The 15287-nt window shown below is 62.4% G+C and overlaps 1 protein-coding gene across 1 annotated transcript in view; it reads left to right on the forward strand.

The window, feature by feature from the left end:
- The window catches only part of SHANK2 (SH3 and multiple ankyrin repeat domains 2), a 296667-nt gene extending 291579 nt beyond the window's left edge, over positions 1 to 5088 (forward strand). Inside the window, exon 22 of the mRNA XM_090257200.1 lies at positions 3540 to 5088. Within this exon, the coding sequence (XP_090113326.1) occupies positions 3540 to 4113 (574 nt within the window). The 3' untranslated portion in view covers positions 4114 to 5088. The remainder of the gene's footprint in view (positions 1 to 3539) is intronic.
- The last annotated feature ends 10199 nt before the right edge of the window (positions 5089 to 15287 follow it).

Genomic DNA, 15287 nt, shown 5'->3' on the forward strand with positions numbered 1-15287 from the left:
GGCACAGAGCGGGGAGGGGCCTGCGCCCAGCACCGGCGTGCCGGCCCCGGGCAGACCGGCTCTGCCTTGTTAATGCCCCACCTCTCGAGATGCTAAACACAGAATAATAAGAGAATAATTTGGAAATAAGGGCCCTTTTATATACAAGAAAGAAAGAGAAGGATGCACCTCTCACCAAAACGCGCGGTCTGACCGGGCGGGCCGGGGCGGCGGGCACATCGGAACCAGCCGACTCCGTGAGGGACAGTGAGCGGCCGCACCGCGGTGACCACGCGGCCCCGGGCCCACACTCGGTTGCTGTTCAAGACCAAATGAGTTTGCAAACACAATGGAAGAGCCACTTGAATATTAACTCCCCACCCTAGCTCCTGCGGACCGACGGACAGATAATGCACCTCTGAGTGCCAATCAGTTCCCAAATTTCACTTTAATCCTCATTTTTCCACGTGGACTGGGTTTGAAAGGCAGGACAGAGAGTGATAGTCCAAGGGAGCGTGTATGCGTGAGCGTGTGTGCGTCTGTTCTAAATCAGGGCAGCAGACTCCTGCGTGTGCCACCCAGGAGCCCAAGCGTTGCTTAGCAACATAACGGTCTCGGCAACCAAAGGGCACGGCCGAGCCCGTCCAAGTGATGAGCCGAGTGACCGCGTACACGAGGTGGTGGGCAGGGCCGGCAGCCCAGGGCAGGCCTCCCTCTGCCGGGCAGCCCTGGCAGTTCCCTCCCACAGCAACGCTCCCCGGGCCCCGAGCATGTGGCCACACCGTGTGGCCTCTAGGGCTGGCGGCCAGGCTGCCGTGTCCAGGTGGAGGCGGCAAGCAGAGCGCCCACACCAGTGCCCCCCCCACTCAGCTCATCCTGAGCTGTAGCTGGCATAGGGCGGCCCTTGGCACCGGGAGCAGGGGACGGTACCTCCATGACAGTCTCGGCTCCGCAGCCCTTTCCTGGATGTTGCTCCTCTGTTCTCATGACCATAAACCAAAAGAGGCCGGGTGGTCAGCTTCCCGTCCCAAACGTGACAGTGACACCCATGGTGGCCCTCCACCCGGGCAGTTACAGGGACTGCCCGCTCTGCCTCCCTCCCTGGCCAGGGGCTGGCTTTTCCGCCAGTGTCTGTACCATTTAGACAAGCGTCCCTTTTAACGTGAGTTGATTTTGCAGTGTCGTCTCAAGCCATTCCATTCTGTCCTTTTCGTTTGCTCCATGACGGGTGTTCCCAGAAGAGGGTCGTGCTGAACAGACGTAAGTGCCGCCCACGGGCTCGCTCTTGCCCCTGCTGTGTGCTGTCTCTCCTCCTCGCTGCCACCGGCGTCTCCGCTCCTGACGGCACAGCTGCCCGAGGGCCTCCCTTCGCTGCCCGCCCCCGGGCACAGGGGGCCATTCCCACGGCCTGTCCTCTGGCTCGGAGGTCGTCACTGTCATGTGCTGGCCACATCGAGGCCGGTGCTGCCACTCTGGGGGACCCCTGTGCAGGGCCACTGCTAGAGAAGGGGCACCGAGGTGCTACTCCAGGGCACTGCCCACCCGAGCAGACGTGCCCGCTTTACGGAGGCCCTCTCTCCCCGCGGGCCTGGGCCCCAATTAGCAGCTCGAGCCGCCTCTGGATGGAGCGGCTTTGGCTTTACACAGAACACGGTGACTTCACTCCCACTGTCTGAGCTCACGGCGTCAGAGAGGACGGAAGGACCCCCCACGCACAGGTCCCCTCACGAGAGGCAGGCAGTCCTACCTGGGCACCCGAGTGTGCGGGTCTCCTGTCCTCTCTGGCCCACGGCCCAGCTCTCCCAGGAGCCCGGGTCTAGGTGTGTGGGGGGGGGCAGCCTCCTCTTCCAGCAGGGCTCCTAGCTCTGGGCCCCACGGGCCCCGCCTGGTGCAGATAGGGTCCTCACCCTCAGAGTCTCCCCTGGGGCTGCCTTTGTACCTCTGCCTATTCCTGGGACCTCTCACTCGAAGCGAGTCTCAGCCTGGCCCAGGGTCGTCACCTGCCCCGGAAGCACTTCTCCTTGGACCAGACAAACACGCGTCCTGCCGCGGGTCCCTCTGCAGACCTGCTGCTGCTTTCGCTCGTGGAACGTTCCACACTGGAAGTGACAGTGGCTCCCATCAAGTGGGGGCTGTCCCGAGGCTTAGCGGCGCCTAGGTAACCGGTGGGCGCTTCTAAGCCCGAGTAGCCATCAGCGGCACAGAAAGCAAACAGCAGCAAAAGACCAGAGACCAGAGAGCCGGCGGACGGGGCCGGGCTGCAGCCCCTGCCGCCTGTTTGCACGGCCCTCCTCCCGTCCAACTCCCCCCTCAGACGCTGTGGCGCCCGTGCTCACTGCGGTCACGTTGGCCCCAGTGCAGCGCGCCCTGCCCGCCGGGCACCACCTCCGCCCTCCCCCCCGCCCCCGCTTAGGACAGAGAGGAGCCCCTGTACACGGAGACACGAGACCCGGGGCCGGAAACGGGCCCGCGTGGCCGTGTGGCGGGCCCAGGACTGCCCGCCTGCAGTCCAGACCCTGAGCAGGGACCCGCGGAAGGGTGGCTGCTTCCAGACGGGGGCAGGTGGTCTGGCCACAGCCAGGGAACTGAGCCCCAGGGGCACGTGACACCCCCTGGTCTTGCCACCTCCACGGTGGCTGTGATTTAGGACGGAACTGCCTTTGTCTGGGTACAGAGGTGAGCGTGAGCCCGGGCCCGAGGAGCACGCCCCTCCTCCGGGTGGTGGCAGGGCACTGTATGTAAACGGACCACCTCCACGGAGGTGGCCTGCAGCCAGATGCGTCCCCGGCATGAGCGTGACCGCCCCTCCGCCAGCCGTCTCACTGATGCTGGAAGGGCTGAGCCTCCAAGCGCTGAGTCTATCCCCATTCCGACCCCAGAGCAGGAAGGACACAGGGACCCCTTCAGCTTTTGGTAAGGACAGGGCGTCCTGCCAGCGAGCTGCCTGCAGCGGAGCCCGCAGCCCACACCGGGAAGCGCGACGGTGGCCGGCCCTCCGAGCATGGGGTCAGCAGAGGCTGAGCTTAACAGACCGCTCCTTGTTCTCTGGCTGGGGACGTCTTCAAAGCCCGAGTGTCCCCAAGCGCCCAGGGCGTCCCCTCACTGAGACGGCAGCCTGCGGGTGCTTCCTGCACCGGTCCCTTCCCGCTGGACGGACGAGGGCCGGCAGGCGGCTCAGAGGGGCTCTGCCTTCTCGCTGCTGGGACGGAGGCCAAGGGGGTCGCTGCCTCCAGCAGCACTGGGTGTCTGTCCCCAGACCTGGCCCACCAGGGAGCAGGACCGCACCCGGGCCCTGTCTTGGTGTCCTCAGGTGAGCCCTTAGGTGCCTTCTGGCCCTTTGCTGCCCACAGGCTCCGGCCAGGGGCCAGGGGCGGCCGCCGGTGTGTTGCTCTGTCCTCTGCTCCGCCTCCTGCTCTCGTCTCCCGCTGGGCCTGGCATGGCCGGTCGCGTGCTCACTGCCAGCGCAGCTCCCGGGAGATGCTCTCGTGTGATCTGGTGTCTGCCACCCTCCTCGGCGGCCCGGCTGGTGATGACAGGTTTCTCTCTCGTTGCCATTTCAGGAGCCCGGAGGCCATGGGCGCAGTCTCAGGCACGCGGAGCACGACGGTCACCTTCACTGTTCGCCCGGGGACCTCACAGCCCATCACCCTGCAGAGCCGGCCCCCCGACTGTGAAAGCAGGACCTCAGGAACCAGGCGAGCCCCGAGCCCCGTGGTCTCACCGACAGAGGCGAGCAAAGAGATTCTGCCTGCCCCCCTCTCTGCCGCCGCCGCCGCATCCCCGTCCCCCACGCTCTCCGAGGTCTTCAGCCTCCCAAGCCAGCCCCCGTCCGGGGACCTGTTCAGCTTGAACCCAGCGGGACGCAGCAGGTCGCCTTCGCCCTCCATTCTGCAACAGCCCGTCTCCAATAAGCCTTTCACAACCAAGCCCGTGCACCTGTGGACTAAGGCGGACGTGGCGGACTGGCTGGAGAGCCTGCACCTGGGGGAGCACAGGGAGGCCTTCGTGGACAACGAGATTGACGGCAGCCACCTGCCGAGCCTGCAGAAGGAGGACCTCATCGACCTGGGGGTGACGCGCGTCGGGCACAGGATGAACATCGAGCGGGCCCTGAAGCAGCTGCTGGACAGATAGGGGGCCGCTCCTGGCCTTCACAGACCCCTTGTTATAAGTAGAGATGGGCTTGCACTGAGGCGTCTGCACGGCCACCGAGGCCTGTGAGCACCCACCCCCGTCACGGGTGTGTCCTGGCACCCAGAGCAGCGCTGTGCCCACGGTGTGGCTGAGCAGAGGCCTGGAAACTCCCCAGCTCTCCACGCGGGTCTCGTGGGCTGGCTCTGCCCAACAAGGGACAAGGGGAGGGAGCGTGTCTAACCTGGAAAGGGAATCACAGCTCACCTCCCAGCATGCGGGTGACCTCGCCTGGCCGGGCCCCAGAGACGCCCGTTGCCGAGCACAGGGCCTGTGAACCCCACATACCTCCTGAGACCTCCCTCCTGCTCCCCAGGCAGCTCAGCCGGGCCCCACGGCAGCCCCTCTGGGGACTGCGGCCTCTCGGACGGCACCTGTGCTCCCTGGCTCCTCTCCTTCCTGCACTCGCTCACAGCGAGGTGCCCAGACGTGTCCGGGCAGGGCCCCCTCTCGGGACTGAAAGGTAGAGACACTTGTTTCTTCCCCACCTGCCCCCGCGAGCGCAGCCTCAGTTTCTCGGCCGTGAGGGTCTGAGCGGTGGGCAAGTTTGGACGGGATCGTGCTGGCTTGGCTTGGCTTTCTTTATTTCTGCAAACCTGTCAGCATAATTCCAAGGTGGCCCCTCGGGTGTCACATGGAGTCAGTCAAAGCACAGTCACGATTCCCGGGAGGAGGGGACCCGGCCGTGGCGAGCAGCCGTGTGCGGCTGCCGGGGTCTGCATGGGGGACCGCCGCCATCTGCCGGGAACACCGGCACGGGCTGGGAGCGGGGCTCTCTCTGCCGTTCCGAATTTGTTTTTCACGGGAAGTGTGTTGAATCCTGCCGAGTAGAGCCGGTGAGCGTCCACTCGGACACATGGACACACAGGGTGAATGATGGCTTTTCCCGCTCTCTCCGAGGGCCCAGGGACCCTGCCAGCTTGTTTTCCTCAGTGCGACAGGCTTTCTGAGGGCACGCAGGACCCAGGGTTGGGAACGGGGGCTGCTGCAGGGCCAGGGGCCCAGCAGCCACAGGGAGAGAGCAGGGAGCCCCCCTCTCCCCCACCGGCCAGGCTGCCCCGAGCCCCCACCCCCACAACAATACCTCTGATTTCCAAGGGAGGTCGCCACTTGCCCACGGGCCCGAAACACCCAGCCAGGCTTCCAGCACATTCTCCCACATGTGGAAGAAACTCGAATGTCAGGTCTTGGGCTTTCATTATGATTTCAGAACTAGCCTAGCCCATCTCTAATTATAAAAACATGGTTTTTTTCCTTTTTTCCTTCGTGCTCACAATCAAGTGTCTGACTAGGTCTGAACAGCTCTAGAATGAACACGTAAAACTTAGCAATTTAAAACCTTTCTTTACTGCAAGTTTAACTAGTTGTACAGATAGTTTATAAGCACAATATTTTAAGAAAAAAACAGTGGCTGGTCTACTCGGCAGCCCTTGTGCTACTTCAGTGCTAGAAGGTTCCAGAAGGGCGGCTTGGGGTGTAAGGACACCGCTTCCGTGGGACCGTCCAAGGGTGACCTTTTTAAACCAACCTTATTTGGATGCCTCTGGACCAGCAGAGCTGTTATATTTTCTCTTCGCTAGGACTTTGTCACTGAAGGACAGTCACTCCTTCACCACACACCAGTCTCTCAGAAAACACGCGCGCGCGCACACACACACCAGAGTTTCCCAGCCACGTGCCCCTGAATTAGAAACCGAGTTTTGGACCATCCTCCGTTCCAAAACCCTCTGCAGGTCAGTCTTTGCATCTGAATGATCCAGTCCCTCTTGAGGTCAGTTGACGATGAAGGCGCTTTTACTCCCATGTACTTCGATTTTTCCATCTAGAGAAATTTCAAGCCAAGATACACGAGGCGGCCTGTGCAGGCTGCCTGGTAGCTCAGAAACCGTGCAGACGGTGGCCTGGCCGTGACTTGTCTTCCATTTCATGACACTGCAGATCCCGTCTGCTCACCGCGCCTCCGGAGCTCTTCTTTCCTGGCCCCACGGCCGGGTCACCTCCGTGCTCAGTGCCACAGGCATAAGGCCGGGCAGGACAGGAGTGAAGGGAACTGCAGGCACAGTGTGACCAGACCCAATCTGGTGGCGAGTGGCTGTCCCACTTTCTAAAAACACTTGATGCCACATGCAACTCAGTGAGCTGAGGAACCACTTAATTTTACATTGTCCCCTTATAGCAGAGTGACAGGACCCGTCAGAACCTGCACTGACCCACAAAAGAAACACGTGCTGCCAAACGAGCCCGCCTCTCGCTCCATTCGGTGATTTCGCTACGGAAAGCAATAGCTCCTGGTTCACATCGCCGCCCACTGTTCTGCCCCCAGACACGCTAGGGCCAGGCCTGCTCTACGCCCCTCCTTAACGGCGGCAGGGATGCCAGGTCACACCGCTCACACAGGATCATGTTAATACTATCCCAGGTTTTAAGATCAACTTTTGTTATATACTGTAATTTACATACATTGCATTTACATACCTAGTTTCTGTAATATTGTGTATACAAAACCAAAATCTCTCAAGATGTAAATTACATATACCTGCCAAGATGCCTTCTCCGGGGCGTCTGTGCGCATTTTAAGTTCACTCATATAAAATAAAAATGACTCAATGTGACTGCTGATCTGCCGAACGTTACATATCACAGAGTGAATTATTTGTGGTATTTAGTTAATAAAATGGTGGTTTTTTTTCCCCCGAGTTATTAAGCAAGCATTATTTACCCAGATGATCTGGCAATGACTTTTTTTGTGTGGGAGTGGGCCACAAATACTGATTTTTTCCATTAACAAATTTTTTGTTTTTTGGTTTTTTTAGAAACTAATCTGTTTCACACTATCATTTGTGTGACGTGTTCACATTATCTATGTTCCTGTTACTTTTGTGCTTTCTTTTTAGACTTTATTAAAAACGAAAAACAAGCTCCTGTAATTTGCACTTTCTCCCAATCCTTAAATCTCTTGTATGGCAACCAAATTACTGTAAAAAATAAATACCCTCTTGCACTAAGGCTGTGGTTCTGATTGCAAGCAGTAATAGCTGTCTGGATGAAACAAACAAAAGTGCCAGCCTGCCATCTAACGCAGTGGGCTATTTGCCCATCAGCCGCTTTACCTCTGAAACGGAGCAGCGTGAAACCCTCTCCCGCCGAGGTCACCTGCCTCGGCTCTCGGTGGAGGGCACGGACCGTGGGTGTTAGATCCGACTGGGCGAGGGCCGGTGCCGATGCCTGTGGGCACTGTGGAGGCCACTGCCCTTTGTTTTGGACGGAAGCAGGGTGTCAGGGAGACTTGGACGTGCTCTGGGAGCACAGGTCACCCGCCCCGCAGCCTGCCTCCCTGCAGCCGGGCCATGAGCGCTGCAGAACCCGGCAGCCTCTCTGGGTGGCGTCAGCTAACAATGACTCGGCCAGCGAGCAGGCACTAAGGCTTGGGGCCAAGGACTGAGCCAGGATGACACGGGCTGTCCCTCTCGCTGCCAGGAAGAGTCATTTAGAGAATGACCCTTTTTTTCTGGTCTCATCAGTGAAAACTTGTCTTTAGTTCTGGAACACTTTCTTCTATTTTGGCACATTCTCCACGTGAACAGCAGCTACTCACCATGTTTCTGCGTTCAGGCCAAGTTCTGTTCCTTATACCTCTTGTCGTTCACCCTCCCAGTCCTCCTGCCTCAGTGCTTGTCCCGGACCTTAGCCACCCCCATGACCTCGCGGTGGTTTCCTCCAGGCCGTTCCTAGATAAATGTGTCCGTTTGCCTTGTCAGGAGAAAAGTTATTGGGAGACTTTTTCTTGTACTTTGAGTCATTTTATAATAATACCCAATGAACTAGAACATCCTTCTGTGTTTGTAGAGACCCACTTACACACACAAGTAGGGGACACGCCCACGGTGGCCGAGTGGCCACGGTGGCTGCATGCACGCGGGACGGCCCGTGCTTGGCGAGGGATTGGGTCATTTCCACACTCGTTTCCCGGACTCCAGCAGAGCTGACCACTTCGATTTTTAATCCACACTGTGTCGGTGCTTTGTTTCTTCACTGTTTCTGTAACACGTTTCTACACTCCACAGTCTCTGCTGCTTGATGTTTAAAACTACAACCATCACTGTTCACTGCTTCGACTCTGGAACTCTTTGTCTATAGCAATTCTGAAACTTTACTATGAGCCTTCAAATAAACACAGAAACAAAAACAAGGAACAAAACAAAGCGTGTGCCTTGGGTGTTTCGAACCTGATCCGCATAAAACCATATTGTACTCAAACGCTGTGTGTTTAATGAAAGGACAGCTCTCCGTTCGATGTATCAATGTAGCTGGAACAATAGCTATAGTGCCTTGTTTTCTGGACTGAGAAGCCCGTTCCAATGCACGACGCACCGTCGGCACCGACCCGAGGAGCGCACTGCTGGGGAGGCCCGGGCTCTGGGGCCTTCCCCGCGGGACGGTGAGACATGTGCGCACAGCCGTTCATGCTAAACAATAAAAGAAAATTGAAATAAGATTGTGTTATCAGTTAATTTTCCATTAAAAGTGCTCTCTACTGCATCACCTCCAGCATTCTCATTGAGTCAGGCTTCCAAAGCCGCCCGAGGATTTCCAGCAGAGCGGGGCCTCCGGGCGGGAGACCGGCTCCCCGGCGCCGCGCCGCCCCTGGCGGCTGTCGGTGGTAGTGCCGGCGGGGGCAGCGCCGCTCGCTCTCGCTCTCCGGGTGCGGCCACCCCGTTCCACTGTCCTAAGTGAAAGGGGCGGCAGTGCACCCCACGCTGCGCTCTGGAGATGAGACGATGTGAGGAGCCCACCGGCCAGGGCCTGGGCGTGGGATGTGGGGGGCAGCGCTCCTGAGCGACTCATGTGGAACGCAGCGGGCGTGTTAGGGGGACCGGGTCCGCAGGGCCGCCCACCCTGGGGACCCTGCAGCAGCAGGCGCTCACACCCCCCAACTGTACGGTGGGCCTGTCTTCAGGCCCTTCTGCCAAACAGGTCCGAAGGGAGCGAGGAGCCAGGCTGCGCCAGACTGTGCCCCAGGCCTCCTCGGGGCTCCTCCGCTGCCGGTCCAAAGGCCACCGGGTACGCGGACCTGTCTGTTTCAGCCAGAAGTGTTGCCAGAGGGGTGTAGGGAAGGTGCTGGGGTCCCTTAGGGGTCCCCAGTCCACATGCTGCTGCTGCCTGTGTTGGAGATGCGTGTGTCCCCGAGGCAGGGGTGACCTGAGCACTGACCGCAGCCCCCGGCAAGGCAGACGGGCAGCCGAGCCCTGGGCCCCGTGCGACGTGCACCAGGGGAACAGCCGGCCAGTCCTCGGCGTGGCCAGCTCTGCAGGACCAAGTGTGGCGCTGTGCTGCGCCCTGGACGCCAAGCCATCCTGCCACTGCCCACTCCGTGTCTGTCCTGCCAAGGGACTGAGGCGTGTTCTTCAAGCCCCAGGGAGCAGCCGCGGCCCAGGCCGAGAGGTGTGCCGCCCTGCGTCGGGTCCCGGGAGCAAGTGGGGACTGGAAACACCCGGGAACCCGAGCACTGCCCTGAATGGCCCTGTGAAGGGCCCTACTTTACAGATGACAAAACTAAGTCTTGCCAAGGTCCACAGAGAGTGAGAGACCAGGACGTGCCACAGAACTGGCGTGCCTAAGTCCGGTTGTAGCAAAGAAGCCCCCGTCAGTACCCTGTGAGCCGCAGAGACGAGGACACACCCCTCTCGGCTCCCCTCCAGACACATCTGACAGGGCAGGGATGCAGGAGTCGGCGAGGTGGGGCCCCCTCCCAGCTGAGCGCCTCGGAGTTGTGAAAAAGGGAGGCCCCATTGACAGGCAACCTGGCCCCCTTTCTTCCCTGACCTAGGGACCGCAGGCTGCGGTCAGAGAGCCAGATTTGGGGTCTGTAACGTGCCCCATGGCTCCGGGACACGAGGCACGTGCTTTACCCTCACATGAACCCCACAGGTTAAGCATCAGAGGTCGCTGTCCCCTGGCTGACGAGGAAACAGGCTCAGAGGGAGCCGACGCGACTGCCAGGGGCTGCAGACCGAGGCCTCGGCGAGCGTGCAGAGCAGCCCTGGCCTGCCCCACCCAGGCCCTCCCGTGACACGTCCCCCCGCGGCTCGGAGCTACCCGAATCCCGACTCCGGGGCCTCCGGAGCCCGAGCCCGAGCCCGCCACGCCGACCCCGCCGCCGGCCCGCTCTGCGGTCATCAGGCAGCACCCGGGTCTCCCGCCACTGTCACCCCCAGTGGCCAAGCACAGCAGAGCGCGCCACGGGCAGGCACGGCGGCAGCTTCCTTCCCTGGCCTTGCAGCCTGCCCTCTGGGGCAGCTAAAGATAGCAGCTCCCTGTCCCCGCGGGTCTGTGAACGGCCGCACAGCGCCCAGCAGACAGGCCTGGGGAGCGCCCCGGGGCCCGGAGCCGGCCCCTCCCTGGCAGCGGCAGCCGGAGGGCTGGGTGGGGGGCTGTCTTTCCTTGCGGGGGACGGGGAGACCACAGAGAGCGGGGCCCAGCGTGCAGCCCGGGCCGCACGTCCTCACAGCGGCGACAGAAACGCGCCCCCCTGCCCGCACCCTCCCTTGCTCTCCTGGCTCCAGCCGCGTGCCCGTCTCAGGGCGCCCTCTCCGCCTGCTTCCCTGGGCCTGCAAGGCGCCGGGCGCCCCGGATTGGCAGCAGAACGCACCCCGATCTCTTGCTCCCATCTCCCCGCTTTGGGGGCGCACTGCCCTGGGCCTGGCGGGGGCTCAGCCCGCGGAGGAGAGGCGCCGGCCCCCCCTGTGCCCAGCCCCGCCGTTCCCGCGGCCCCGCCCCGTCCCGAGCCCAGGCCCCTCCGCGCCCCGGGCCCCACACCCGCAGGTGCTGGAGCAGAAAGCGGGCCGCTCGCCGGGCGGGGAGAGAAGCCCTTCCGACCGCTCCCGGGCGCGGCCAGCACAGCCGGCGTTCTGGGCAGGAGCCCGGGCTCCCCGCGCCCCACGCTCTCACGGGGGCGCTCGGGCGGTGTCATTCTTCCAGGGCAGAGCGTTCCCGGCGACTCACCTCAATCCCCCGCCTCTGGAACAAGGCGCCCCCGGCTGCGCGAGGCCTCCGTCCTCGTGGGCCCAGCTGCCCGGCGCCTCCGCCAGGGCTCGGCGGGCGCAGAGGCCGGGAAACGGCGCGCAGCTCACAGGGACCAGCCGGGCGTCGAGGGGCGTCACGCTGACCCACGCGGCGGTCCCGCTCAGCGCCGAGCTCGCAGAGCACGCTGGGCCCGCGCGGCCGGCCCCCAGGTGGACCAATCGAGACTGGGAATGGGGCAGTCACGTGTCTGAAATAGGCCAATCACGACCAGCAAAGGCGCCTGCTGGCACGTGCCCATGTGGACCAATCATGACTGGAGAAAAGAACGCCGGCCCGTGATTGGCCCAGCTGGAGTAGACGAGGTAGCTTCTGGCCAATGGCTGGGGCCAGGAGGCGGGCCATGGACCAGCCCAGCTAGAACCGTGGCTCACCTGTGCGTGTCGCGGGTTTCTCGGACCGGGGCCGCCCGCGGCTTCTGCAGGGAGCTGGCCGTGGGTTAAACGGAGCGGGCTCCGCCCCGGTCCCTTCCCGCACACGGGCCGTGCGAGGCGGGGTCCGCGAGCTTGTCCCCAGGCTTGTCACCCCGCTGTCCCACCGGGGCGAGGGGCTCCCCGGGCTGACGCCTCCCTAGGCCCGTCTGTCGCGGGGACAGGCTCGCGGGCCCCGCTGTCCCATTGCGGGCGCGTGTTTGAGGCTCCTCGTCCTGACAGAGCCGTGGCGCCGGGCGGCCGCGACCCCCGCCCCGCCCCGCGTCGGCGCGGCATCCCATCGGCGGGAGCACCGCGCTCTCCCGCACGCGGCCCTGTGAGCGGCCATCACGGGTGACTTCCAGGTTCGCTGCCGCAGCGCCGCCTTCCGGGCCGCGTGGCCGCCGCGCGCGGGAGAGACAGGGGGCCCCATCGCAGCTCCGGGGCTGCTTGCCTGCCTGGCAGGGCGACCGCGCCACTGGGGACACCGTGGCCCCTGTCCCTGGAGGCAAGCCCGCCGCCGTTCCGGGCGCACCTGCTGGTGCCGCGTCCGCCGCAGGTGACAGAAGCCCCGGGTCAAAGCCGCCCGGCAAACGGCGCTGCGTCGTTCCCACGGGACGCAGGACGCCGGCCTCGCTCTCGGCCCCGGCGGCCCGGCAGCACGTTCTCCAGGAAGCACGTGGTGGGGCGGCGGCACGACGCTGGGGGGCGGGCGGGGGGGATCCCCGGCTTTGGCCCTCACACGCCCCGGCCTCGCAGCCACAGAAGGCCGCTGCCACACCGCCCACCGCGCCGCCCCCAGGCCCGGAGGGAGCGGGAAGACGGGCCGGCCGTGCCTGCGCCCCCGGATCCGGAGCCAGCCCGCTGTCGCCGCGCGTGTGGCTGACCGTGCCCACAAGGCAGGCGGCCTCGGAAAAGGGGCAGCCGGCCCGGCGCAGGGCCCCCAGGGACGGAACGGGGGCCACTGGGAGGCAGGGGGGGCCGGGCCGGGCCGGCTGCGGCCGCGGGGTGTCCGGGAGCGTCCTCGCTGAGCGGCTGGAGGGCCGACCCTTCCCGGTGTGCGCAGCCGCCCCCGCCGTCCCCATCCGTCACCGCGCACCAGCGGCCACCCCCCCCCCCCCGGTTCCCCACTGTCCCCAGCCCCAGGGGCCACTCATCTACTTCTGTCTGCGGGGGCTGCTCTTCCAGGCATTGCATACAACGGAACCGCCCGTCAGTGGCCTTTGGTCGGGTCTCTCGCCCGGCAGGACGTGCGCAAAGGCCGCCCCCGGGGCAGCGTGCCTGGGCCACCTTCCCTTCGCGTCGACGACAGGGCCGGGCAACGTTTTGCTCATCCGTTGGTCAGCTGGTGGGCCCCTGGGTGGGCTGCCCTCCTGGCTACTGTGACTGCCGCGGCTGTGCACGTGGGTGTACAGGACCGGGGTGGCCAGAAAGTTCCTTCGGTTTTTTCCCGTATGGTGGCTCTCGTAGCGCTTGCTGGTCTGTAACTTCATTCGAAACATTTTGTTAAATTGTATTGTGACAGCTGTCGTAGTAGTGTGCATTTTAAAAAATTATTTCTTCATTTATTTATTTTTAGAGAGAGGGGAAAGGAGAAAGAGAGGGAGAGAAACATCACTGTGTGGTTGCCTCTCACTCGCGCCCCCAACTGGGGACCTGACGTGCAACCTCGTCATGTGCCCTGACCGGGAATCGAACCAGCGACACTTGGCTCGCAGACTAGTGTGTATTTTTTTAAAAACTTACATAATTGGTGAATTTTTGTGTAGTCATTTTAATACTGACAATGGAAGAAAATACACAAATGTTCGGCATATTACGCTTTAGTATTTCAAGAAAGGTAAAAATGCAGTTGGAACTAAAAAGAAGAAGTGTGCCATGTATGGAGAAGGCGCTGTGACCGAACGCGTCAGAAGTGGCTTGTGCAGTTTCGTGCTGGGGATTCCCTGCCGGATGACGCTCCGCGGTCGGGCAGACCCGATGAGGTCGGCAGAGATCACATCGAGACCTTAATTGAGAACAATCAACGTTACACCAGGCAGGAGACGGCCAACATACTCAGAACATCCAAATCAATCAGGTGACTGGTGAGAATGAAAAACGTGCCTTTTATTTTACGGAAAACAGTCACACTAACTTGTCGGCCAGCCCAGATTTACCCGAACGCCGGTCCTCAGTCCTCTTGGACGTACACCCTAGGAGCGGGGGCCGGGTCACCTGGTCATGGCCTGCTGAGCTCGCTGAGGAACCGCCACACGTTCCCGGGGTGACTGCTCCATTGTCCAGGCCCAGCAGCAGAGCACAAGGGCCCCTCGCCCGAGACCTTTGAGGGCTCCCACTACCGCAGGCTGCACCTCTTGGGGGGCTTGAGGTCTGAGCCTGGAAGGAGCGGAGCTCTCTCTCTCACTTGTAGGTACAGCCCCAGTCCCTGGGGACAGATTAGGGGATCAGAGACTATACACCCAGCCAGCCGCAGGTGCTGCTGGTGACAGGTCTGGATGCTGCACCCCGCCCCCCGTGACTCCCTGAGGCCAGCAGGGCGTGTCTCTGAGCAGGCAGATGACCAGGCCTCCTGGGGACAACCAGGCTCCATAGGAAGTGTCCGCACTCGGAGCACTTTCCTCACCTGAGACTTTACTGGGAGAGGGAGAGAGAAACAGTTTCCAGCAGGGAGCCTTCCAGCCCAGAGGGGCCTGCAGCTCGGGGTTACCTTCTACCATTTCAGGAAGACCCTTCCTCAGGTCTCATTTGTGGTGATCAGAGACTCGGCAGGAAGTAACCCCGCTTTCGCCGGAGGCTACAGCCTCACCTGGCGGGCATCCCTGCTCCCCCTTCCTCCCGCCTGACGTGCTTCACAGGGACTCCAATTGGGCCCCACCCCTCGAGGACAGGACGTGTGCCACATTGCCACAGGAGGAGAGTGGGTCACTGAGGCAAAGGAGGGTGCAGTGTCCAGGGGACACTGGGGGGCCTATTACCCCCAGGTTTCAAAGGGCATGGGGCCGGGGGGACAAGTCAGCACAGCCAGAAAGCTCTGTGGGGGGCCCTGGTGAGCAGGGAGTGAGCCCAGAACACCCAGGTCGGCCCGCCCTGCTCACCCATCTAGAAACGGGTCAGCTGCCACCAGATCTGGGCACTGGCAGGAACGTGTCCGGAGCAGACCTGCAGGGGCTGATGGGCCACAGCGCATGACGACTGAATCCCTGAATTTTAAGGGACAGTGTCACTGTGCCTGGGTGAACCCAGGCTGATTTGTAACGGACAGTCCTTCAGTTTTACCTTCATCACACCTGCCTGAGGGGCGGGGCAGCCCCCGGCGAGGCCAAAGCCAGGCGCACAGGGGTCTGGAGGCCACGGAGGACCCGCAGGACACAAGCCAGCAGGGAGACTCGGCCACAGCCAGGACGCGGTTCCCTGTGGTGTCCGTGGGCGGCCCCCACCCCTGCAAGGGAATGATGTGCCAACTGGGAGGGTCTGTGACCTCCATCACCCCCCAGTTCCTCCAGGGGTGGTCAGAAAGCTTTTCCAGGAGTCTCCAAGCTCCCGCTCTGCACACCGGCTGCCCACGAGGAGGCCTGCACTTCCCACGTAACTGGGGAGCCAGGTCTGTGGACACCTCCGCTGCCG

This window comes from Furipterus horrens, unplaced genomic scaffold (assembly GCF_987537825.1).
Source record: "Furipterus horrens unplaced genomic scaffold, mFurHor1.1.pri manual_scaffold_2, whole genome shotgun sequence".
Lineage (NCBI taxonomy): Eukaryota > Metazoa > Chordata > Mammalia > Chiroptera > Furipteridae > Furipterus > Furipterus horrens.